Source organism: Bombus affinis, chromosome 14, assembly GCF_024516045.1.
Source record: "Bombus affinis isolate iyBomAffi1 chromosome 14, iyBomAffi1.2, whole genome shotgun sequence".
Lineage (NCBI taxonomy): Eukaryota > Metazoa > Arthropoda > Insecta > Hymenoptera > Apidae > Bombus > Bombus affinis.
This window is the reverse complement of record NC_066357.1, coordinates 4685181-4709909: the sequence shown is the minus strand read 5'-3', so window position 1 is coordinate 4709909 and position 24729 is coordinate 4685181. Positions and strand designations below refer to the sequence as shown.

General features: G+C 38.1%; 1 protein-coding gene and 1 long non-coding RNA gene across 2 annotated transcripts in view; one reads left to right on the top strand and one right to left on the bottom strand.

Annotated features, from left to right (window-relative positions):
* LOC126923888 (poly(rC)-binding protein 3) overlaps window positions 1-24716 on the top strand; it is a 326340-nt gene extending 301624 nt beyond the window's left edge. Inside the window, exon 9 of the mRNA XM_050737807.1 lies at window positions 4156-24716. Within this exon, the coding sequence (XP_050593764.1) occupies window positions 4156-4240 (85 nt within the window). The 3' untranslated portion in view covers window positions 4241-24716. The remainder of the gene's footprint in view (window positions 1-4155) is intronic.
* The window catches only part of LOC126923927 (uncharacterized), a 71313-nt gene continuing 69417 nt past the window's right edge, over window positions 22834-24729 (bottom strand). Inside the window, exon 2 of the long non-coding RNA XR_007713345.1 lies at window positions 22834-22892. This is a non-coding gene — a long non-coding RNA (uncharacterized LOC126923927). The remainder of the gene's footprint in view (window positions 22893-24729) is intronic.

The following is a 24729-nucleotide window of genomic DNA, read 5'->3' as shown; positions in this document are numbered from 1 at the left end:
AATTATTGAATCGAATAAATCGTGAACACGATCGCGCAGCTCGTAGTATAATAAATGATACTTCATATTGCGTTTGACATTCTGTACACCCATATGTAGTCTTGTCCCATATTACATACATATATTTGGTTCTCTCTTGGAGACAATAATGATTTCTCACGTTGGCGGCGATTTCCGTGAAAAATCGACCAGACAAAGATTCTGCAAGTGAGAAAAAGTGAGAAAGAGCGCGTGTGATAGAATAGAGTGAAAGAGAAACTAGCGTGAACGAGAGAAAAATAATACGATGAAACTAAAGCGATCTTTTTCTTTTTCTTTCTCATCGTTAAGGCGAGAAGGCAGGTTTGACAAAATATATCAAGATTCAAAGAGTATACACACACAGGATTTTGTAGGTAATGTTAGTCTTCAACTGTATATTGGTCTCTTATAAACGATGTCGCAGAGCTTGTGTGCTTAACAAGACATTAGCTACCCTGTATCTCACCTTGTTAAATAAAGCTAGGCGTGTTTAATACAAAAAAAAAAGAGATGAAATACTTTGTGAAAAATAAGCAATTTCGACGAGAATTGAACACACGAGAAAAAAGAGATAATCAAGTATCTCGGTATTCCTTAGAACGAGGTCTCGCAATGCACTATAGTTATTTTCAAACAGTTTGTCTTGGAATAATAATAAATTATTATATTGTTGGATAATATTATATAGCAGTGGCGGCAAATAATAATTATTATTGTATTATTAAAACGCTGCCATTAGTCTTGTCACAATGAATTCTCTGTAGTGAATATTCCCCTTTTGAATTGTTGATTCTCAGAAAATGAGAAAAATGTGACACAGGTATGGTTAGCTGTAAATACGCGCTGTTCTGCGCGAGTTCTACCGTTATTTATACGTTCCCATCGATCCAGCCTCCCTGGAAGAAACTAATTCTGTAGTACTTTGCGCGACCACGTTTCTGGCTTCTGCTGTACTTTTATTGTTGCTACCTCCTTTTAGAAACCGGCCTCGTGTTTCGTGGAACGAGCGCCACTGATCCGCGTCAAATCGAACGACGTGAAAACGAAAGAGAGCCGAATTTTAGAACGAGCGACAGCGGAATTTTCATTAAAAAAAAAAAAAAAAAAAAAATAGATATGAAAAATGAATTTGTAATCGTAGCTTCTTTTTTTGGCTATTCTTGTTACGTTGGTCCGTATGCATGGAATGATGTGTGGATATGTGCAGATATATTAGAGAATTGATATTTTAATCCTTTGATATATTTGAGTATTTTTTATTATTCTTAATGGTGAAGCATATAACAGTTTAATTTTGCGAACTGTGCGTCGTTAATGATAAACGTCAGATGTATGAATATTGTTGGCGATTTTGTTGGAAAGAAGATGGAACAGGAGGACCAGAAACATCTTTGATATGTCATTGATGATCCACAATTTTATATCAAAACTTCACGTATAAATATAGAGTGCAATTTAAAAGTAAAGAAAGCTACGTATTATCAAACCAATGCCACTCGTTTGCAGTGTTCGATTATCCTCGGTCTGTAGATCAATTCAACTTGTAACAATCATCGAACGAAAGCTGAGAAATATTCCACCGGAGTCGCTCTGCCCCGTATGAAAAATGTCTCTCAAATTCCTTTCTCGTTCGTCGATTTGGTCTGGATCCAATCCTCGAAGGATCAAGGAGTGTAGCATCGATCGACATGAAACAATCGATGGGAAAATATCACGGTGAACCATCGATATTTTGCCTATATTTTCATTTTTTTTTTCTTTTTCTTTTTTTACTGCAATCGCGAAACGACGATTAAAATAGAAAAATGTTTAAGACTGTCGCGTGCCTCGTTCAAGCAAATCTTCTGTTTGCAATCGATATAGATTGTAACCTATTGCCGCGTATAGCATACAAATCTCTATGTATAGCAAACACGATACGCAGAGTGTACATGCATTATGTTATGTGTACATACGTGCATATATATATATTTCGAAAAAAAAGAAAAAAAAAAGATACGTACCAAGAGTGGAGAGACTCGTACAGAAAGAGGTGTAGAGAAAAAGGGAGAGAGAGAGAGAGAGAAGATGTATCCATCCAAACAACTTGACCCAGGCTCCTGCCCGTTTTTGGTAAGCACCATCCGCTCCTTTGTAGTCCCGTTAATCGACACATACTCTTCTTCCCAATTTTTACGAACCGTATTTTCGGCAACTAGCGATCTTATTCTTATAACTCTATTCGTTACTTTGTTACTTCTTTCTTTATATATATATTTTTTTATCTATTAATTAACCGGCACTCTCGAATACCCGTTTCAAACATTTAACGTTCCGTTGTTTTTTTTTTTTCTTTCTTCACCTTTGTATCTAGTTTCCATGTTTTCACATTTTTCTTTGATTTTTTTCATTTTTTGTAATCTAACTTTTTATCGTGAAACAGACGATGATCGCGACCAACGGAGTTGCCAACCAGAACCGATTTTACCGACCAGATCATCCGAACCCCTCCGGGAATCATTCTACGCGAATGATTACTATCAATTCGATGCACACCCTTTCATGCATGTTTCCGCTCGAACATTTTTTTGAGAACTGTACATTGCATTTGAGACCGCGTTATCGATACGCGGCGTTTGTGTGATCTCCCTTTCTATCCTTCTTTTTTTTTTATTTTTTTTTCTTTTCATTTTTTTTTGGATTTTAATGACGGTTCACGGAAGATGTTCGTGGAGACTGTGCATGTCGAGAGGGTGTAATCGAGAACAATCTGTACCTCGATGTTCGAGGATCTTCTTCCGTAGATCTGTCGCATGTTACCTGAGGAGCGAGGGAGACGACGAAGCGCACTCGTTTGCAACTTTTGGAAAAGTAAAAAAATTTCCTTTGAAAGATATTTCTGCTATATGAAAGGAAATCAGGATCTTTTAAATTGAACTTAGATTATTATTTAGATTTCTGAAGGTTCGAGTTTTGTATTTTCGTTTGTGTGTTAATACCTTGCAATAGTATTTTTTTCTTCCCTCTTTTTCCCTTTTTTTTTTTTTTTTTTTTTACAGCAAATATTTTCGAGTGTACAGTGTAATTATTCTATGAAATATTAAAGACAGAGAAACATTAATTGATTTGGAGGGAATAGCTACTTCTCGTAGATGATTATTTTTACACATTTCCAGATATATTAAACAAGATAAACAGCATGCGATCGTCGGGGAAATATTTTTCGCGGATATTAACAAGTTTGAAAATTTAAGTTAAATATAGGATCGTTTATTGATTTAATTATTTCACTGGTTTCGATTGCGAGTGGTGAATATGCTTGTTGATTGCTTTTCGCTGTTTGTGTAAGTATTGATCTTGTTTAATATATCCTGGAATAGAGAGCAAAACGAAAGAAAAAAGTTAAAAAAGATAATGGAACACAAATTGCTTTTCTCAATATATACATCGATATTTAAATATCTAAAATTCCATCAGACATAATCCTTGACTTAATTGCACATAATAATTCATCGGAACATAGCAGAAAGTATAAGAAGAAGTTAGAGGAGAGTATTGATGTTTAAAAAAGGACAAACTTAACAGAATCTTAAACAGTGGGATTCTTAGAAAAATTCTTGAAAAATGTACATTTCCTCGCACGATGCCTGTTGTCTTTTATAGTACATCGTATAACTTAATGTTATATCTTATACGATGAAATTTAAACGAATCTGTGTGTTTCATAAAACGTTCGATATATAAACCAATTTATTGTATTTCTGCTCCAAGTCAATTTTTTCGAAGCTAATCACACGTGTGCACTCGATCAAGACATTTAATTAAATTCCTTACTAACCTGATGTAACGTATGCCCGTATCAAACAATTCACGGACTACCCTTTCGTCAGCCCTTCCGAGTAAAAGCTATTCGAAACAACAAAAATCAATGAAAGTGCCCAACATGAACAAGAAACCTTCGAGTCAAATAAATCTTGTAACTTATTTCTATCTACGTTTGCACTCTATCGTTGAGAAACGTTCCAACAAAAGGAACCGAGCAAACGAGCGCGTTTGGTCGTGTCCACGGTCGGCTCGCGTGTATCGAGCCAGGGAATCGGCGCTGTTTCGCAAAGATCATATCCGGTCTGATAGACACGGCCAATTCTGTTTCAGGATATCACAGGAAACGACGGGACTGTCGATACCCGCGTACCACTTCATCCCGCCGGACCACATCGTTAAGTCGCCGATCCACTAAAAGTGGTGAGACACATACGTATGTCGTTGTCGTCGTCGAAAGGACGCGGGGCGTCACGACGCACGCGAAGCTGTCAATGGCATCTGGGGCTGGGCCACGCACTGTGTTCAACCAGCTTGCTAATCGACACACATTTTTAACACTCGTATTACACCTACGCATACATGATACATATACACGATTATAAAGCACACGCTTGGTTGAAAGAGGAACAAGAGCACACACGATACTACACAAATACACACACAGACACACGGTGAACAAAAGGTGAACAACAAAAATGGAGCACATCGTCAGAATAGGAAAAATAAAAGGGGAGACCTGCATACACGTACACGCATACACATATAAATATTTATATAAACGTATACATATAGGTGTACGTTATAAAAGCGATAAAAAGCAGAGAGTGGTAGGCGTGGGATACACGTCACGAGAGATTAGATACACGTTGTATGCATAAACGCGTATACACACAGAGGTATAGAGACATATATATATATATATATATACACACACACACATACACATACTGACACACACATATACACACGTCGTACATGCATACGTGAGAATATTGTGCGCGCGCTCTCGACAAGAGAATCACAGAGGTGTACATAAGTGGCGAGAACGCAGAGAGAAAAGGGATTAAATCGAGCACGCGCTTAATAATAATGGTATATAAAAAGAACAAAAAAAAAAAAATGAAGAAAAAAAAAATAAGAAGTATAATACATGCAAGTAGAGACGATGAAGGCACGCACGCGCGTACACGGTTATATGATATATATAAATATATATATATATATATACTCGAGTGTACAAAACTGTACAAAAAGATATTTAAACGAACAAATGAAACAAAACAAGCATACAAACAAAGTGAAAAAAAAAAAGAAACAAATAATAACGATGCACGCCGCAGCCCGTCACACACACACGGTGGCTGCTGCCGATTGGTAAAGGGAACAAGCCAAAGATATGTTAGTTTTCATTTTTATATTTAAAAAAACGAGAGAAAAAAAAACAAAACGAGAATAGACGAGAGAGGCGGGAGAGAAATACTACGGCGGCCGAAAATCTCGGATCATCGGCATCTCGATGATTGGATCTTTGTTTCCGTGGGTGTCAGTTGTATAGTAAAGATATTGCTACCTTCGATCGGAGAAGGTAGAAACGTGCAATTTTGTATTGAAACAGCACCAACTTAATTTCTGTTCGAAGTTGCGTCGATGTTACGTTCAATTCTACAAATTTGTACAACAACTGTACGAACAATGTTACGTTGTGCTTCCAACTAATTTTACGAAAATTCGTAATTGAACCCAGAATGCATTTAATCATTAAAACGATACTCGATAATATAAATTATCTTCCAGCTATTGTTTCAATTCTTCCATCGTTTGTAATTCTTAGAAGATTGTTAAATACGATTTAACAACGTAGTTAAAATACAAAATTTCAGCATTCTAGGCGAAATTAGAACGTAGAAGCTAGAAAGTATTCTAGGCAATTTCGAACAAAAATTAGATCTCGTTGGTATCGTGCGATATAACGTTGCACAATTCGTAGCACCAATTGTGGAACCAAAGGTCCGATAGCAGAAGGGGTAGTCTAATATTTTCGGTCAGCATAGTACGAGAGAATTATTATTATAATTATTATTAATCATGAATGTGTGAAGCAAAGACGCTGAATAACTATATAATATTATTAGGCCGGTTGTTAGCGTTTTTTCTATATTGCTGGCTATTCTAAGGAATGGAGACTGATGGGTTTCTTTTCACCCATTTAGCTAATTTAAAACGTGAAATCATCCCCGAACGGGATCACCAACTCTCTTTCGACAATTTCTTCGAGATCTCATTTCTAGAGATTTATTATTTTCAAATTAATCTTGTTTAAGATTAGAACCATTAAAATCTCTAGTACGAAGATATCCAACAGGAATATTCCTCTTAGATTCTCAATCTAACAAAGTCTTCTTTGTCACTGATGTCTTCATTTTTTTCCGACGAACAAATCTCTCGCTAAATCTTTTTGTTTTATAAGTGTCGATTAATCAATAGATTTCGTTAAAGACATATTGGTTTCGAGCGAATATTCCGAGTATTCGTGGAGAGTAAGAAAATAATTGTTTAACAATTATATTTCCCAACTACAGATACCAGACAAAGGAAATAACTTTCAGATTTTATCAATCTCCTTTTAATAATTCAACTTTTTATAAATTGCAATTTATTTTCCCTCTTAAGGTATAGGTAACTCGACGTTTCTTTTCTTTTCTTTTCTTTTTTTCTTTTTTTCCCTGATCCTTCTTGGCTGGCGAATTTTATTTGTAAAGACGTAGTGGAGAAGATCGCCCTCCAGTAGAATCGAACGATCGTAATTAGACAGAAGAACTGCAATAGAATCGGACGATCGTAATCGAACAAAGAAGCTACCACTCGGGATTTCTGCAAAGCTTTGAATTTATCATCGCACGATTCTCGATTGTTACTTTCTATGGCAATGGATTCTGTTGGTTTTCTCTGTCGATACAGGCGAAGCAAGAAGGATCTTCGACTTGATAATTGATTAATTTCTCAGTAGATTCTCTTTTCCCCTTTCAATGAGGTCAACCATTCTTCAGGAGATTAGGTTCATCGATATATCAGAGTTCTTCGCCCCCTTCGGGTCTTAATGAAAATTTAAGAGAAAAGAAAGAGATATAAAATCGTTATTGAAGAGCAATTTCGTTACGTTCGGTTTAAGTAAATAATATTAATTTGTCAAGTGGAGCTCTGATCGGTGTAGAAGCGAGACTCCGAAAATTACTCGGTTTTTAATTGTTATCGTTGTTATACGTTACGATGTAACTTTTATTTCGCCGTCATCGCCATCCGTGACGATACCTTTTTCAAGATTTCATTGCTGAAAAAAGAGGACGTCAGAAAGTCTTAAGGGAATTTTTAAACAATTCGAAATCCATCAAATTAATGTAGCAAATGCGGTTGTTTTATGAGAAATATTACTGTGTTCGCGAGATTGTTGTTACTTTTACTAATTTATTAGTGGTCGTCATTAATAGAGATTTATATGGATAAATGTTGTATTGTTAAGATTCTGTTTATTTTTGTTAGGAAAATATTTTGTTTCTCTTATTGTTAAATTCCAGTGTTTTTAACGTGGAGCTTCAACTCATTGACGTACTATCAGATCGTACTATTAGCGATAATATTTGAAAAATTGAGAACTATTAAATAGTTATTTGACGATAACAAATATGGCAAACTCTTCGTAATGGTTTTATCGCCAAGTGGAGTGATAAATTAAATGTTTCAGACATGGAAGAGTATAATTTTGAAATAGATTCTTTAATTAAGTTATGTCGTACTTTCTTCGCCATAATTTCAAACAATTATAGATACTTTGAACATCATTTCTCTATCTATTTAGAACATGTATGTCGTTCACGGAGGCATGATGTATTTGTCTTACAGTTCGATACTCAGAATTTCTCTAATCTCCAAATGCAACACTCGACTTCTGTACGAACGACGAAAAGGGGAGAAGTTATATTCTTATTTCTTTTCTTTCGTCTCGAAAAGTGACCACGACCGTAGCTGGATGTCACGTCGAGTTCCTCTTTAAGAAACCTTGAAGCTTTCCTCGAAGCTTGGAACCGACGTCGAGTCCAGTGTGACGGATCTTCAAAAAGAAAAAACAGAAAAAACACGCGTTCCAATCATCGTACCGAGAAAACTGGCGACGAAATTTTCAAAAAAAAAAAACAAAAGAAAAAGAATAAAAAAATGAAGGAAAATACGTCGATATATCAGGATCGTTTATTAGAACGATCGAATCGACAATGGCGCGCACTTCCGTTGAAGGAACAAAAATGAAATTATTACGTGGAGTATAAATAACGATATATTATATATATACATATAATATATATATATTTATTATACGATAAAAGAGGAAATGAAAAAAATAATAAACAGAATTAGAGGGGATAAAGTAGCGATGAAAAGGTGTGCGAGCTGAAAGCCTAGCTTCGATCAGGAGGCATCTCCTTGTTCACCCTCTTCTTCATCTCTTCGCCCGCTATTCGCGCTGTTCTTCCATCATGTTGTTAGGTCTCCTTTTACTCCAGGCTTCCTCCGTGGTACCAGCTCCACTATCCATAACTAAATCGTGCTTCTACAATTGAAAAGATTGAACGATAATCTATGAAAATGTCGGCTTCCACTTAACTAAAGTATCCATTGTTTCAATGGAAAATGATTTGACTTTCACGCTGAATAATTTTAACCCTTGGGGCTGCCGCAAAGTAGATTTAAAATCCTAGATATCGACCTTAAATTTGAAGATATTTTTTATTTATAATTTTTAATATCATTCGTACGTCGGTATTATCGGCTGCCTTTAATCCTTTAATTTTTTGATATTTAAATTTTATTTTGCTGTTCAAACGAACAGAATCTCGACTTCCGAAGGTTCGTCGTTTATCGTTCAAACTTATCAATTCGCTTCGGCGACAGCTGGCGAACAAAATCGGACGTTTCTCGATTATTCTCTGTGTGTGTATTCGTTGCAGGGTAAATTCAGTGTCTTGTAAAATCGGCGAGCTATGAGAATAAGAAGGAGATATGAAAGGCAAGGAATGGAAAATTGATAGTAAAACTCGCCGTCTTCTTGGTCTTTATCTTGGTTGTCGTTCGCGTATATGTCCAGAGTGATGTTAGCTCTCGAGACGTGCAATATGTCTTAATATACGATGCACGTACATAGGACACACGCATGCATATATAATACAAACGTGTCGTTTCGTTCGGTGTCCATTCTTTACACGATTATTTGTAACGATGCGTGCATTCGAAGTGACGTCGTCGAACGATCTACGCGCTGTTTCTCTGGTAATGGTAATAGCCATGTCTTAAATCAACAGAGCGTAAGAATTATATCACAAATGATTGAATTGTCGGAATAACGGCTTAATAAATTTTCTGGAAATAATGAAACATGAATAATTGATGTCGTCACAGTATCTGTAAGTATTTACGTCAACCGATACGTACAATGTTGATTCTGCTGTTATATCGCCCTTTTATTATATTATAATATTATTAATTGTATATTTAAATTCTGCGACGTAAAAATAATTTATGAAGCAAATTTTTTCCTTCATGAGACAAATGGCATTCGACAAGTAAATTGTATTAACTGCAATTTGTCTGATTATCCCGCTCGATGGAAAATTGCAAAATTTATAAAATCAAGCTTTGTAATCTACAACCCGTGGCTTATCAATTTGCTAATATTACTATCAGTTATTTAGTTATTGTGCAAGAGAACCAGAGATAAATATTTCTGTGTCTTTCGGTCGGGTCGTTCGACGAAATCCTCAGCGAAATTTTCCATAGGATCGTCGATGAAATCGATGAGATCCAACGAAATTTTCGATGAGATCGATGAATTCTGACAAAATTTTCGATGAAATCGATGGAATCTTCCAATGTGTGCCAAAGATTCGCGATCCGTACGAAATCATCGAGGAAGCTCGTCGTTGTTCTCGTTTGGAGCCGAACAAGATTTGCGCGCTCCGCCTCCCGCGGATACTTCAATGTTCTTCCTCGCCCTCTTGGCGTGTTTCCCTCGCGAAATTCCCAATATTTTTTAGACGATTGTTCTTTCAAATCGCGTGCGTCGTTCGCGCTAGCTGTCTCTTGTTAATTTGTCAACCGAGAAGAAGATCGTTGGCCGTGTTGCCCGCGAGAAACTTTACCGTTTCTGACAAAAAAGTAATTTCCTGTTTGCCATCGCGTTTTCCTTTCTTCGTTTAAATGTCGAGGACGCGAGAAACGTGTGCAATACGGCGTCGCATAGCTTTACAGCGCTTGAAAGACTTTTTTTAGCTTATTTTCTTTTTTAGATCGAAAGATTTTTTTAACTTGTTTTTTCTGTTTTTAGATCGAAAGATTTTTTCTAGCTCGTAGCATTTCGATCGCTCAAAATTTGTATCTAGTGTTTCGTGATTTGATCTTGTAAATATTTATTGTTCGTGTCGTTGTATATATATTTATCGATTTACTCATTTCGTTCTTCTTGTTCATTAGAATGATACGTCATTTCATCGACTCGTTGATCGGATAAATGTTCGCGTCTCTATTTATTGTATAATTTTATTCCTTCTATTCTCATTGTCCTTTCTTTTCTTCCCCCCCCCCCCATGACTACTATCTTTAACCCTTCGCGTGACCAGCACGTAACAGTGAAACGCGTAAAGAGAATACAAATTAGCGCGTTAAAACGAAATTCGTTAGCTCTTTCTTATATCGTAAATTAAGAAACGAATAACTTATTGTTAGGCGGTTAACGTATTATTTATAACATTGACATGGTTGCGACAGCGAAAAGACGATATTCGATCGTGCATCGGCGTTCTCGACGAAGCATTTCTCTCTTCTCTCGCTACGACCACGAGAGACTGCGCATGTTTTATGCATTCGTTACGTAAAACACGTAAAAGCACGTAAAAATATAGAAAACACCGAAAATAAGATCACGATATTCGGAGAGTTTGTATTATTCTGAATTTGATGAATTCGAATAAGCACCCACAGCCTGATAACAATAATCACTCGCACACATGTACACACTGAGGCCGCGGCCAGGCAAAAAAGAAAGAAAAGAGCAACAGAAGAGAGAACAAAGTATAAAAGAAAAGAAAGAAAATACAATAGCGACTTGCATCCTCCTCTGTATCTTCTCGTTGTCCTCTTCGTCTTCGCGATTCCGCGTGATTCTCTTCGCGTCCCGTTTCCTCGTCCACAACCCCTTTTTCGCCCTCTATCGTCGAACGTACGATAACGACGTACCGTGAAACGTTCAAAAGAGAAATCCACGAAGAAACGCGCGAAAAAACATTGGTGAGAAAATAGTGGGAAAAACTAGAGGCGGAAATGTCGACATAGTTTGACGACCAGAAAGCAGCCTGTGCTGAATTAAAAGCAAAGATTCGGGACGAGGAGTCGTCGGATGAGAAATATAAAGCAGGTTTCTGTAGCGAACAACTCGAGTAATAAACACGCGAATATTATATATGAATATATATATATAGTATATCGGGACGAACAAAAGCTGAAGTAAACAGAGAAAAAAAGTTGGCGGCAGACGCTGTATGATTGTGTATATCAACAATAAATAATTGCTGTGATTAGAATCGATTATATTAGTAAGTAGTTAAGGACAATTTTTAAGGCACAGAGGTCGCAAAGAGAAGAACAAAAAAGCAGGAAAAAGAAACTGAATAAGAAGAGTGGTAGAATGGGCGAATGGTTATTATACGATCATATCGTTCGTATTCGACGATGTCGCGTGAGTGTGCGTGTTCTCGCGAGTGTTGTGTGTAAATGAGAGTCAAACAGAGTCTACGATGGAAGAATGAAAAATGCGAGGAAACGGTAATCGATTGGCTTGAATAGAAAGATCGTGCGCTAGAGTGATGGAAATGGGGGGAAAAACGGAAAGAAAAAGGAAAATGACAAAAATCGCTAGAGAAGCTGATATGTTTCCTTTTTCTTCTTTCCTCCTTCTTCGAAGGATCAAGTACGTGCGCGCGTGCGTGTAATCCTCCTCGATCACGATGATCCACGCGTTTCAAGGATCTGTAGATCGGAGAACGCGGTGTCGTGTTTTGGAGGAAAGGACTAAGTAAGAGGCGATTGCCGCGCGCGTTTACGTAGAGAACTGCATGAACACAGGCATACTGTGGTCTTTTCACTCGACTCATCCTTTTAAATTCGATCCGACGATATTTTGTAATACCTTCGTTTATAATTTTATCATATGCCTTACACCGATGAAATATCATTTCGAAGAAACGCGCGACAACACGAATTTCTGATGTGAAAGATTTCGCATTAATTAGAAATTTGATTTCTGTAAAGGTTTCTGTAGTTTTGCATAAATATTACATAGATACATTTAATGAGCTTTTGGGTAACGCGATACGCAAGCTAACGCTTTATTTGACGCTCGCAAGGGAGCATTGGGAAGTCTATTAGGAAACGTAGTCGAGGTTAATTAAAATTTTCACTTGATAATAGAAATTAGTGCTTCTAAAACGTTATAATTGAGATTAATTTTATTATACTCGGCGATTCTGTGTGTTCTTTTTTAGTTTGGTGTTTTTACTTAGAAGGCTGTGAGGAAAAAGGATTTATTCGAAATGTATGAATTTTTAATATACATTACTTAACTTTTATATATAGTATATCGTAAATATGCTCAATGTAAAGTAATATCACGCATTCGCTATATTTTAATATTCTTTGTACATGTCAGTTTTATAGCGTATGTTGGATCACCTTTCAGAGTTTCAACTATTTTCTACAAGATATTTTCCGTTTATCATAATCACACTTGCGAAACGATGAAATTCCAAACAGTGTCCGATCGGAAAGAAACGCGGAAACTAAATTCTACAGTTCATAATTCTATAAAAAATTAAGCAGTACCTTGCATGGAACGAGTCGAGTGAAAAGAGCAGCCCCGTGGCGATCAGAACGGGCGAGCGAGAGCTGTTTGTGTTCTAAACTGTCCCAATGATTTCGGATAGTCGATACTTTGCCCGAAGAACGATGATCACAGTTTCGATACTTCGTCGTTTCTTCTTAATCTCTCGTCGTATATTCTTTGATGCACGAAGTATCGTTCACGGTCCATCGATCTTCGACCGAACCAAAAAACCAAAAAAAGAAGAAAAAAAAACATAAAAAAAAAGAGGAAGAAGAAATCTCATTTCACCAAACTCCGTTGATGGTTTCGCAACTCGATCACTTACGAACGTCAAAGAGAGAATCATTTTTTCCCGTGTCATAATTTCTTTACACGAATTAGGAACCATCATCGAGGCTGATATACTTGAGAAGCATATCCGGTGACACATATGACTAGGCTACGAACTAATTAATCTCTCTTCTGCTCCGATAACAAGCAAACTCGTGTATTTATTCGACGTGTGAATCGTCGAACAGAAAGTCTTTAGACTAATCGTACTAATTATTCGGGACGTCTCTATCTCGTAGCGTATACCTTTGAGTCAGACTAGTTTCGTAGCGTCTAGTAGCCGTTAAGAATATCGTCTATCGTAACTCGTAAACTTCTTGATCCACGGTGAAGAGGAGCCGCGTTTCTAGAGGGATCGATCGAACGAACAAACGCCAAAAAGGTGTCTTTTTGGTAGACCATTCTGGAGTCGCCAATGATGGCTCGTGTAAAAATGGCTGTCGTAGAAAGCGAAAAGCGCAGAGAAGGAAGAAAAATCATGGCACTCGGAGTAACTTGTACCTCTATAGAAAATCTCACAAACTCTTTCGATATATCGATACCGATATATCGACGATATTCGTTTATAGATTATAGCAGAATTCGCGAGTTTCCATCAATCGCTATCTTTACGAATCAATGTTTACGTATTAACGCGGAAAATTCAATTCCGTTTGAAAAATCTGCAGAGAACGCACGGCTATCGCCAACTACACTTTACTCGAATAAACCTTCGAAAAGGAAAGATTTGTTCGAGTGGTTGGAAAAACGTGATCTCGATCGTTTGAAACTCGTGGATTTTCCAATGATCTGCAGCTGCGGAAAAAAAAAGAATTGGACCATCTCGGCGTAGCTTCTCGCTGTATGAACCAACCAAGAACAATCAGACGATCGTCGAATGGTCTTTGTTTCGGTGCAGAACGAATCGTTGCACCTTCAACCACTTCCCGGCCCCCTTTTTCATGTCGGAATATTCGTACGCACGCGTGTACGCGTGATTTCCAGCTGAAATCGTGCGCCAAGTTGCGAGCAGCTTGTTGTGCAGAGGGGAACAGATATATCGCGTGTCGGTCGTTTTGTTTCTCAGAGAACAGAGAATTTTTTCGTGTATATGGAGAATATTAATCGTAGATTCGATCCCTTGATATTAGTCCTCCCTATTCGTCTCGTCATTTGCCCTCGAATGAAATTTATTCGAAGAAAAGCGAGGACGTTGCGCGCGTCAACTTCGATAGGAACGCGTTCGTAACGTTGTGGCGTAGAGCAATCTGTTAGTGCAGGGGCCTTATCCTTACTGCGCGGGCACTGACCGGAAGTCATCGCTGGACCACGCGACGCCATTGCCTTTCGATCTCGAGCTGTTGAACATGTTTCCGCCGCTCATCGAATTCTTATTATTCGTAACAGAGAGATCATTTTTCGTACGAAATTATGTTGTGCGTATTTCTACGTTGCGGAATTTTACAATGAAATTGGAGATTTTGCAGTTTAGAAACCACGCGCTTGACATTAATTCTATCCGTTGCGTGTGTGGATTATTTTCGAGATTTCGTGAATATTTGTTAACTTTTGTCTCGTGTTTGAGTCGACGAGCTTAGCTAAGCACGAGGCTTAGAGAGCGGGCGTGTTAACGAGAACTTGGTTTCAAAGCGAAATTTCTCCCCGAGCTGGCGTATCTTCTGCGACGTACGTTGTTTGAAAGAATCGGAGGATCGGATTTACGAATGTCGATGTTTGCAGAAAGCGTGAAAATAATTGGCAATGATTTGAGAGAAAAATTTATGCGGAGTATAGAAATATTTTCGATAGAGTTTTCGAAGAGAGATAAGATGATAAGAAGATAGAATTAAAAATTGCGTTGTATTTGGATTTTTGTAATTTTTGTAGTATAATTACCGTAAGGTTGCTTTGTATTAGAAATTTTAGTAGATAAAGACGAAAATAATCGAAAAATGATAATAATTTGGAGAATACTTTGCGAAAAATGTAGTTACACTTCGTACGATAAAAAGTCGGACAAAAACGAAGAACAGGGTTATTGTGACTAAGAAAAACCACAATAAATCGTTCGAATAGTAGTAGAACAAATATGCGATATTTTTTACTCGACGATCGAACTTTCCACTTTGCGCGATTCTTAATGATCGTGTGTTCCATTGATTCGTTATTTTTTTAAATATAACAAAGATTACCGCGAAGGTATTTCAACAACGCTCAAGTCGATCGAGAGCCAACGCCTTGATACAACCAGACAGTATTATCGGATCTTTTCGTGTCCTTTCCTAAAGACAAATTAGGCGACTAATGTACATTATAGAGTAAGCATAGAGTCGATACTTTTTGAGATACTTTAATCCAACATATCACGAAACGTAAGAGAAAGACTATCGGGTTTGCTCAATCTTAACTAGAGGTAAATTCAATCGTTTCTAGAAGTAAAACAAGCTATTTCTTTCGGAATTGAGTATTATTTTTCGAACGATCCTCTGGCCGTTTGAAAATTCAATCCATCGTGGAACGTAACAATCGTAGCAACGGTGAAAAAACAAATCAGGTTACTAGAATCAGAAACTGATGACTCAACGCTTCAAATAATCTACAATCGGACGTTTCAATTAAAAAATTCCAATTAAGAACGCTGGGACTGCGATTCGAGGGGTCGACAACAAAGATGAAAGGGGTTCGTAGAGCGAGAGGAAGTGATTGGAGGGTTGAAATTTCCGGTCGATCGAGCGTGGATCGGCGCGTTTAGAAGAGGATGGAGGCGCGTGGTCCACGACGATCCGTGTCGGTCGCCCAACCTTAACCGTAACGCAAGGCAATCAGCTAAGAAATAACTTAGTTTTTATAGGATATTGAAGCGCACGCGCCCTACTTCCGGCGGGGCGCGGAATTAAGGGCAAGAAGAACAAAAAAGAAAAAAAAGAGAGTAAAGTATAAAAAAAGGACCTTTTAGTTCTCTCGTCTGAAGGGCGCGTGGAGAAATAAAAGAAAAGAAAAGACTCGAGCGCGATTTTGGACGGCCGCGCGAAGATTCTCAACGGCATATTTTTCTGTAACGATTAAGCAAAAGAGTAAAAAAAAAAAAGACAAAAAGAAACACGAGAGAAAGAGAAAGGGAGAAAAAAAGAGAGAGACTGTGTTCGTGTGTGCGGATGTGTGCTTGTGTGTTTGTATATGCGCGCGTGTGTTTGCGTGCGTGCGTGTTCGTGTGTGTGTGTTTGCGTGTGTGCGCGTGTATGAAAGAAACGAAGTAGAGACGAACGGGTATTCACGAAGGGAAAACGGTACATAATGAACGAAACGAGGAATCGGGAAGAGTACGCGGAAAATGGAAAAGAGAGAGGGAGAGAGTGGCACACTTGGAATAATCGAATCGCAGAGATACATGGATGCGCGCGAGATATATGTGTAATTGTTTTCCTTTAGACGTGTGCCAAAAAATAAAAAGAATGGAGCGAAATGAAATATGAAAGAGAAGATGAAAGAAAGAGAAGGAGAATACATATGGAGATCGTGGGGATTGTTTGGCGAGCGACTCAAACCGTGTGCCAAGCTTAGATGAAAAGAAACAAAATGAAAAAAAAAAAAAAAGAAATAATCGCGGACTGATTAATTACGTGTGCCAAATCGTCGTTGCACAGACACATACGTACGTACGTACATGTATACACACGCGTACATATAGAGGCATACACGTACGTACAATTATTATCGTACCCGCTGCAGCTGTTCTCGAGTAGCGAGCTCTTTGCCTGCCGATTTTTCGTGTTCCCTTTTGTTCGCGTACTTAGAGAGAACCAGCCGTGTCTCCGTGCTTCTTTGTTCGCGCCATAGAATAATTCCTCGGTCCGTTTATGGATGGATGGATCCTGTTTATAGATATTATATTTGTAGATTGTTTTTTCTATACGTTACGTACGCGAGAGGGTAGTCGATTTTTGTACGAAGATATCGGGATAGGATTGTACGGTATATAGTGGCTTCGCCGGAATATAAGACAGGAAAAATCGGCATCGAGCGAGGGAAGGAATATTCGATCGGTTGCGACCTGTGAATTGTCCGTTTTCTAGAATCTTATCAAATCTCTTTTAATACTCTTTCGAAACATTAAGAACGTTCGTAGTAAAATATACAAGAAAGAGATTATAGCGACTATAATATTATTTGATTTGAACTTTTGAGAATCTCTAAATGACTGAACAATATAGTAGGATTTGTGCCAAACCATCTTGTTTCTCTACTTTACATATAATCTACTTTAATCGTTAAGTCTTTAACAATTGAGTCTTCCTTACGCGATTTAGAGTAGACGTTTGGGACAGGCTGTTGTTCGACAAATTAAACTACGTTTCATAAGAAGAGATACAATCGTTACAGTCTGTCGGAAATTAGCTTGATTAGATCGATATAATAATTAACTTCCCGCTATGTTAAAGCTTCATTTAAGAGCAAGCGAAACGTAATAACGAAGAATGTTTTAATTCTCCTAAGTAGAATAGATAAATAAGTAAGCGATTACAGAATTAAAATAAACGTAGACGTATGATACAAGAGGGGTTACAATTTTATCTTTGATATAATATAAGGGAGGGAGGTGAAGGGACGTTTCATCGGTTGCAATCGATCAAATGGAAGTGGAAAATGAACGTTTTCAACGGCAGTTCAAATCATACGTAAATTAAGAATGCGGCCCACGAAGCGGGCGCCCAAAAGACAGGGATTATGTAAAAAAAGAAAATACGATAATACGAACTTCTAACGTTGGGAGCTTTAATTGTTTGCATCGATATTCGCGATCCATTCGAAAGATCGTCTCGCGTTGTCTAACGTTGATAACGGGGTAACACGTTTCCGTTACACGAACCAAGCAAACTTAGTATACATCTTCCCGTTCGTGTGATTTCCACCATCCCCTGCTGTCCGTTCCTGCTTTTTCATCCTCGTCTTCTTCGATGACTGAGTGAGAATTCGCGTTAACAGAACGATCGATAAATATCCAGTTGCTCGATGATCCACGATCTAATAAAAGAAAAAGTCTGATTAATAATCATAACGAAATATGTTTTTAAACGTTCCATCGTATCTCATCGCATATCAATTTTAGATATATAGGAATTGAAGTCGCGAATATTTTATAAGATATAGGGACTCACCTAGGTCTGTATGTTCTTCGACGCAAGATCATCAAGCGTCGAGAATGGTAAATATTATTCGAAAATTCCCTCTGAACGGAACAAGTCAAGACTCTCGTAAGAAGAACAATAATAAGAAACACCAGCCTTTTCGAAAATGGCAAAATTCCTCCGAGCTTCGTAGTTTGACTTGAATAACGCGGGTCAAAATTATTTTTCCAACTAGGATTAGGAGATATTAACATTTTCAATAATATTCGAAAGATTAGCAACTCGTTGAGAATCGTCGTCGTGGATCATTTTGGAGCAACGCAAAATGGAATTAGAGCTCGTGCCAACACTTTGAGCGATCGTGTCTGCAGATGCATCGAAGGAGAAGCATTCTGCACGAAAAAGCGAACCAGAAAGCACATCGATGAGAGAAGAAAGAAATATATGTATAAATACACGAAAAAGGCGTTCCCTGTTTCCTTTGCACATCACACCCGCACCCAGCGATATGGATGATCCGCGTTGTTAATGACCATTCTTCAAGCTGATTCCTTCTCTTCCTTCACGTTCGACGCCTTTTCCTTTTTATCTTCCTCGGCCGATATCGACTTATGTTAGAAAGCCTTTACGAAAACAGGGTCATACAAATACTTACGTGTAATACGAGTATTTTAAATTTTTTAATCGCGGTTAAAGTGACAAGAACAAAAAGGAGGTTAAGAAAAAAAAAAGTAAAAAAAGAGATGAAAATGAAAAAAAAAAGATAACAAAAAGCGATGAGTTAGAAAGAAGAAACAGAGAAGCAAACGTAGTAGTGTGCAATGTATAACAATATGAACAAACTAAATAAGAGACGTAAACAAAAGAAACAAAAAATGGTGAATAAAAATTTTTACAAAAAAAAAAATGGAGCTGAGAATGTGTGCGTGTGCGTGTGTGTCCGCGTGCATGTATGTTGGGAGAGATTGATCGAGCGAAAGAGATAAAGCGAGAGATGCAGTGCCACGAAAGGGAAATGCGTAAAGAGAAAACGTCGCGTTTGCGTCTTTCAAAGCGTTTTCGTTGGATAAAAGAACGAAGCGTCGCTTTTTATAACGTGTTGCTGCGAAGATATATATGTATGTATATGTGCGCATAGAGCTGCATACTGTATCGCATGTGCAGGTGCAAACTAGCGAGGTCTGCGAGCACAGGGAATAAGATGAACGTGAACACCGTACTTGATCGCGGTATCTATTCGTCGAACGATCGATCACGGTAGCCCGACCGGATCCTCGTCGATTCATCGGCTCTGTTCAACATGTTAAGCTTCTGGGTCAATCTTCCGTGTACGGGCCTTTAATTTGTCTTCCTTTCATTGGTATTACCTTGGTGACGTTGTACGTAAACGTTGAGCTCAGCAATATCGTAACGGTGTAGAATAGATGGAAGACAAGGTAGTGTAACAACTTGAAAACCATGATTTTAGTAATGTAAAACGTTCGATTATTAATTCTCTGAATCAATTGCTTGATAGAATGCACAGGATCGAGAACGTTGAATTCTTAATTGGAAATGAATTCAGCAATCGAGGGTTCGATCGTGCCGCGATCGATCGAGGACTACGTAATTCCAGGGTAACGTTTTATAAAATCCTCCGATGCACGCGATATTCGTACGAAAAGGGGAGACAGGCGTACAGAGAAATAAATACGTACATTAGAGGTGCATGGATACGAATCGTAGAACGGTATACGGTCGAATTTACGCGAAGGGGAGATTTTCTTTAGGAGTGTAAAGATAACGCGAGCAAGCATGGGGGAGAACGAAGTAAGACACACGTGCTGTAAGTAGACAGTGCATACGGTGCCACGCAAGAGTAGTGTGTCTTGAAAATGATGGACGGTTGCTAGCAATCGTCGTCGCGCCAGCGAACACGAAAATTAGCTGAAGCAAGACGAAAATACGTAGGACAGATGCACGAACGAGATACTCGTGAAATTATGTGCAACTTGAAAACACACTTTCACGGCTACTATTCTTGTCCTGGCAGCGTACATACGTATATATACATATAAGCGTATATGTATATATAAATGATATACAATTACTGTAAGCATATAAGAGATATAATTTATATAGCTGTATTCTACGTCATCAGTACATGTAGGACAGGCTTGCGAGTGTTCACATGTGATCGTCTCAGCCGGCGTGAGAGTGCTTTAAAATCTAGAGACTGCGTGAGTGAGAGAGATACAATATATAAATATATATAAATATTAAAAAGAAAAAAAGGTATATATAATAAATAGTTAGATACAGAAAGAGGGAGAGAGAAAGAGAGAGAAAAATACACTATACCTTGTAGTCGACGTTACATATCTTTGCAACTCATTCGTTAGAGAGCAGAATTTGTCTGTTAGGCGGATTCAGCGACGCCCAGCGAGCTATAATATGTGTCTGTTTAATCCACGGCATGACCAATATCGCGCAATTCGAACAATCCAATCTTAGAAAAGGCGTCGCTGGTCGACTGTGCGATCGATCACGGTGATCCTCGCGGGTAGCAAGCAGACCCGTGAATGTGACGCACAGACGACTCAGACCTGGCCCAAAAGTCAGTCTACATATCAGACTCTATATAGTTAGCATCAGGTCCCCTTCTCAGATTACAATGATTTTTACTCCGAGTATAAATTTCTGGTGTATTTTTTACGATTCATGGCTCTGCCTTCCATTCGTCGTCAGAGATTTTTCCTATCGAGTCTCAGATTTATCGCACGATACGGTGAAACCTTCTGAAACGTGAGAAGAACGAGTCGATGAATCATAGTTTATCGAACTTTAAATCCATCGATCTCTCCCCCCTGAAAATGTCATGATGTGCTCACCTTTTTCCCATGGTGATTTCGAGTCGACCAGCTCTCCTCGAGTGATCCGGGTCGAACATAGTCATCGATAGCTCTCCCTAAGTCGCCAGATCTTCGTCTGGGTCTTTCCTCCTTCCCCTGAAGAAAAACAAGCTACATCCTAGATCTAGAAGAACTATTCGTATCGTCAGTAACTGCTACTCTATTTACCAATGCTACCTAACTGTAACCGGCATTAATACCGCTACTGTATCGCCCCGTTATCCAGCTGTTCCGCGAACGAAATCGTAAATTGTTCCATTTCTCTTGTCGATCGTTAGTTTTAACGAGCCCGCGTGAAATTCACGTCCTCGAAACAGGTGTAACGAGAGGCTAGACTCTTTCGAAAGGACATAATCGTCGATTCTTTTTCTCGTGGGAAGGTCAAGACAGAAATTCGATTTCGTTGCGCGATCACCGTCGCGTGTTTCTTCGTCTCATTCCTTCGGTTTCTTGTCTTGATTCCTGGCATCATCCGCGTTGAGAGAAAATTGTGGCTTCTATCCTTTCGGAAAGCGGTATAAATTTCTCATTCGGTACATTGCTCGAGAATCGAGACGTATCGAGAAGTATCTTTATGATTTTCGGTGATACCGTGAGTATCGTTCGAAAACGAAAGTTGGTTGTTTCGAAGCGTTTCGAATAACTAACAAGTTTCCCGAGGTTTTACTATATCATTTTGATTAGCGATCGATAATATAGTAGTTAATAATTAACTCTTGAGGAATTGAGAAATTATAATTTTTATAAGAAGAGAGAGACAATACATTATACAATAGAATGATAATAAAAAGTGTACAATTTTATGTACAAATGTGAAGTAGCAGAATAAGTGCTGAAATTGGCGTTTAGAGTTTCCATGATAGTATTCGTAAAAGATATAGCGTTTAAAGTTTTATAGGGTGGTATTCAAAAAGTAGTAGCGTAGAATTATTATCGTGGCTTTAAAGCTTCATTTTTTCTTCTTTTTGCAAAGCAAGCCTATTTAAAATGAAAGGCTAATAATCATAAAACCTCGAAAAATAAAGATCTCATAATATTAATCGTAATACATCTTCGAAACAATCATATCTCCTATCGATTGTATTACGTGAGTATTTTGCATCTATCCACGTTGTATCCTTTCGATAATTGTATTTGTATGGTGTCTACAGTTTTCTCTCAGCCCTGTCTACGTTTCTATGTCCGTTCATCGTCGAACCTCTCAAAACTCGAAAGCTATTCTGTAGAAGTCGTAAAATTGTATTGTGATAACCGTAAGACATGCAACCGGTGGAAGTAAACTGAGAATAAACGGAATTCGGGAAGCAAGCATTTTGAAATACCGATCGTTAAATATAATTCATTGATCAGACTCGTTTGATTGATACGGTTATGTATATCCTTCCACCTAGCGAACTGAACTCGAAAGCAATGCTCTCTCATAGCAATCTGTGTTGTTACGTATTAGTGTCATGATTTTACGTAAATACAACGCGTTTTTACGTAAATTATATGTTGTTGATTAGTTGCTATACGTAGAAGAACGAACATTCATCGTGCGACTTCCTGCGAGTTATTCTTAACCCTTTCGCTACAGTTATCCAGCGTTTCTCTTCGATTATACTTATGTGGTAGAGATGAATGTAATTAAACGTATACGATAAATAGTTTTATTTAGAGGATTTTATTTACAAGAAGAGGTTTCTTACCTTTCGCTCACAAAATATACGCATATATTTTAATAACTTCTCTTTAATGATAACATTGATTTTTGCACAAATGATATTTCATCTTTTGCGCAAAAACATTGAACGACCATAATCGCCTGCAATATACGAAAGTCTCTTTGTGACGAGTGACCATGGTCGTCCGTAGTGACGAAAGGGTTAAGTGTTTTACATGTTCGATTATAAAGAAAAAAAAGCAGACCGTGCATCAAACGGAAGAGAATGTACAATGTACAGCCACAGAAGCACGTGTTAATTTTTCACGATGATTTTCGTTCTGTTAACCTTTAATTACTTTTCTTTCAAGAAGCTTCAGTTGCTCAAAAAATTCCCTCTCCACCACTATGGAGAATGTTTCTTGTTGACACAATAATCGAAAAATTTGTCGATCGATTCGTATTTTAGTTTAGAAGCGTGATAAGGTCAAACTTCCATACACAGACACACGTAAGAGGATTTTATGTTTTACCTCGGCGAACGGTGGTTTATCTGATTTCCCTGCGGGAGATAGAATCCGTGTGTTTGAATCACGAGCATTGTATACGTGCGCGAACTTTTAGTGCCGTTTGTATTACACCAGGCAGCCCAAGCAAAAGCAGTCGATAAAACGACGACGGTTTTTCCCGCGTAAAATCGTCACGTGACTCTATTGTGTTTCGCGTTACCGTTCTCTACCTTCTTCAACACTGTTCGGTCATGTAAGCGATTGTACATAATATATAAAACGTGCGCACGCGAACTGTAATTTATCATCAGTGTTAAAAAGAAAAAAAAAAAAAAAGAAAAAACTCGAGTATCAACTAGGACTGTCGAGCGATGAATTGCTCGTTGCGACAGGATATACTTGCGGAATATATAATACACGTATTATAACGTATACAATATAATATGTATATTATGTATGGTATACAGGGATATATAGCCCGCACAGTTAACCACGACCAAAAAGTGCCGAAACATTGGCGAGAAATCGAGGACGAACGGGGAAAAAGAAATGTAATGCAAAAGAGAAGCCTAGATATATTATTACGGATCGTACACGCACGATCGATAACATCGGATTCTACGATCACGCGTACGCGATGCATGAGCATACATACACACGCGCGCGTAACATACACATGTATAAACGGTACTCATGTACGCGTACACACGATGAATATGCATATACATAAGAAGAAAAGGGAAAAAAAAGGAGAAGGATGAAAAAAACACGACAGTTTTCGTATCACTACAGCAGCAGCTGCACCTCTTTTTTGATTCTCACACACGCACTCACACGATTTTGAATCAAACATTCTTTTTTAGCGGTCAGAGAGAGGGATCGCGGATTTACCAACACTCGAATAGAGATTTAATGTTTGTAAGGGCAATAACGATTGTAAATTTTTCGAGTACACTGTATTTGAATGTGTAAGTTGCATAAAAAAGACAGATTTTTTAGATATTGCACTATAATATTTATTATTCTAAGGTAAACGAGACAGGGTCGCGATTCGCCGCGCTCGCGATACCTCGATACCTACCCAGAACCCTCCCCTCACCTTTTAAGCCTTTTAGGCGGCCTCGATCGCATCGAGAATCGATGCCCGGGATCAACAGCGACGAACTATCGATCGCTTCCGCGATAATTTAGTTTCCAAGCCCGCGCGCGAAAATTCTTCCGTGCGAAATTAATGTAATTTCTTCAGTCGCGATCGACGCCGAATCGCAAGCGCGGCCACTTCGCGACGATCATGAATTAATATTAATTAATAAAGAGGCAAAGCGAATGCATTGTTCTTTCCAATAAAAGAAGAAGCAAGATTTTTAGTGTTTACACTACAATTGATAAACGATTCTATTATTACATAATATTATATTAATAACAATATTATTACTGTAATGTTTGTTTTTGGTTATTAAAGTGTGTATATAGCAATATATTCTAGAAATGGTCTCTCTTGTCGAAT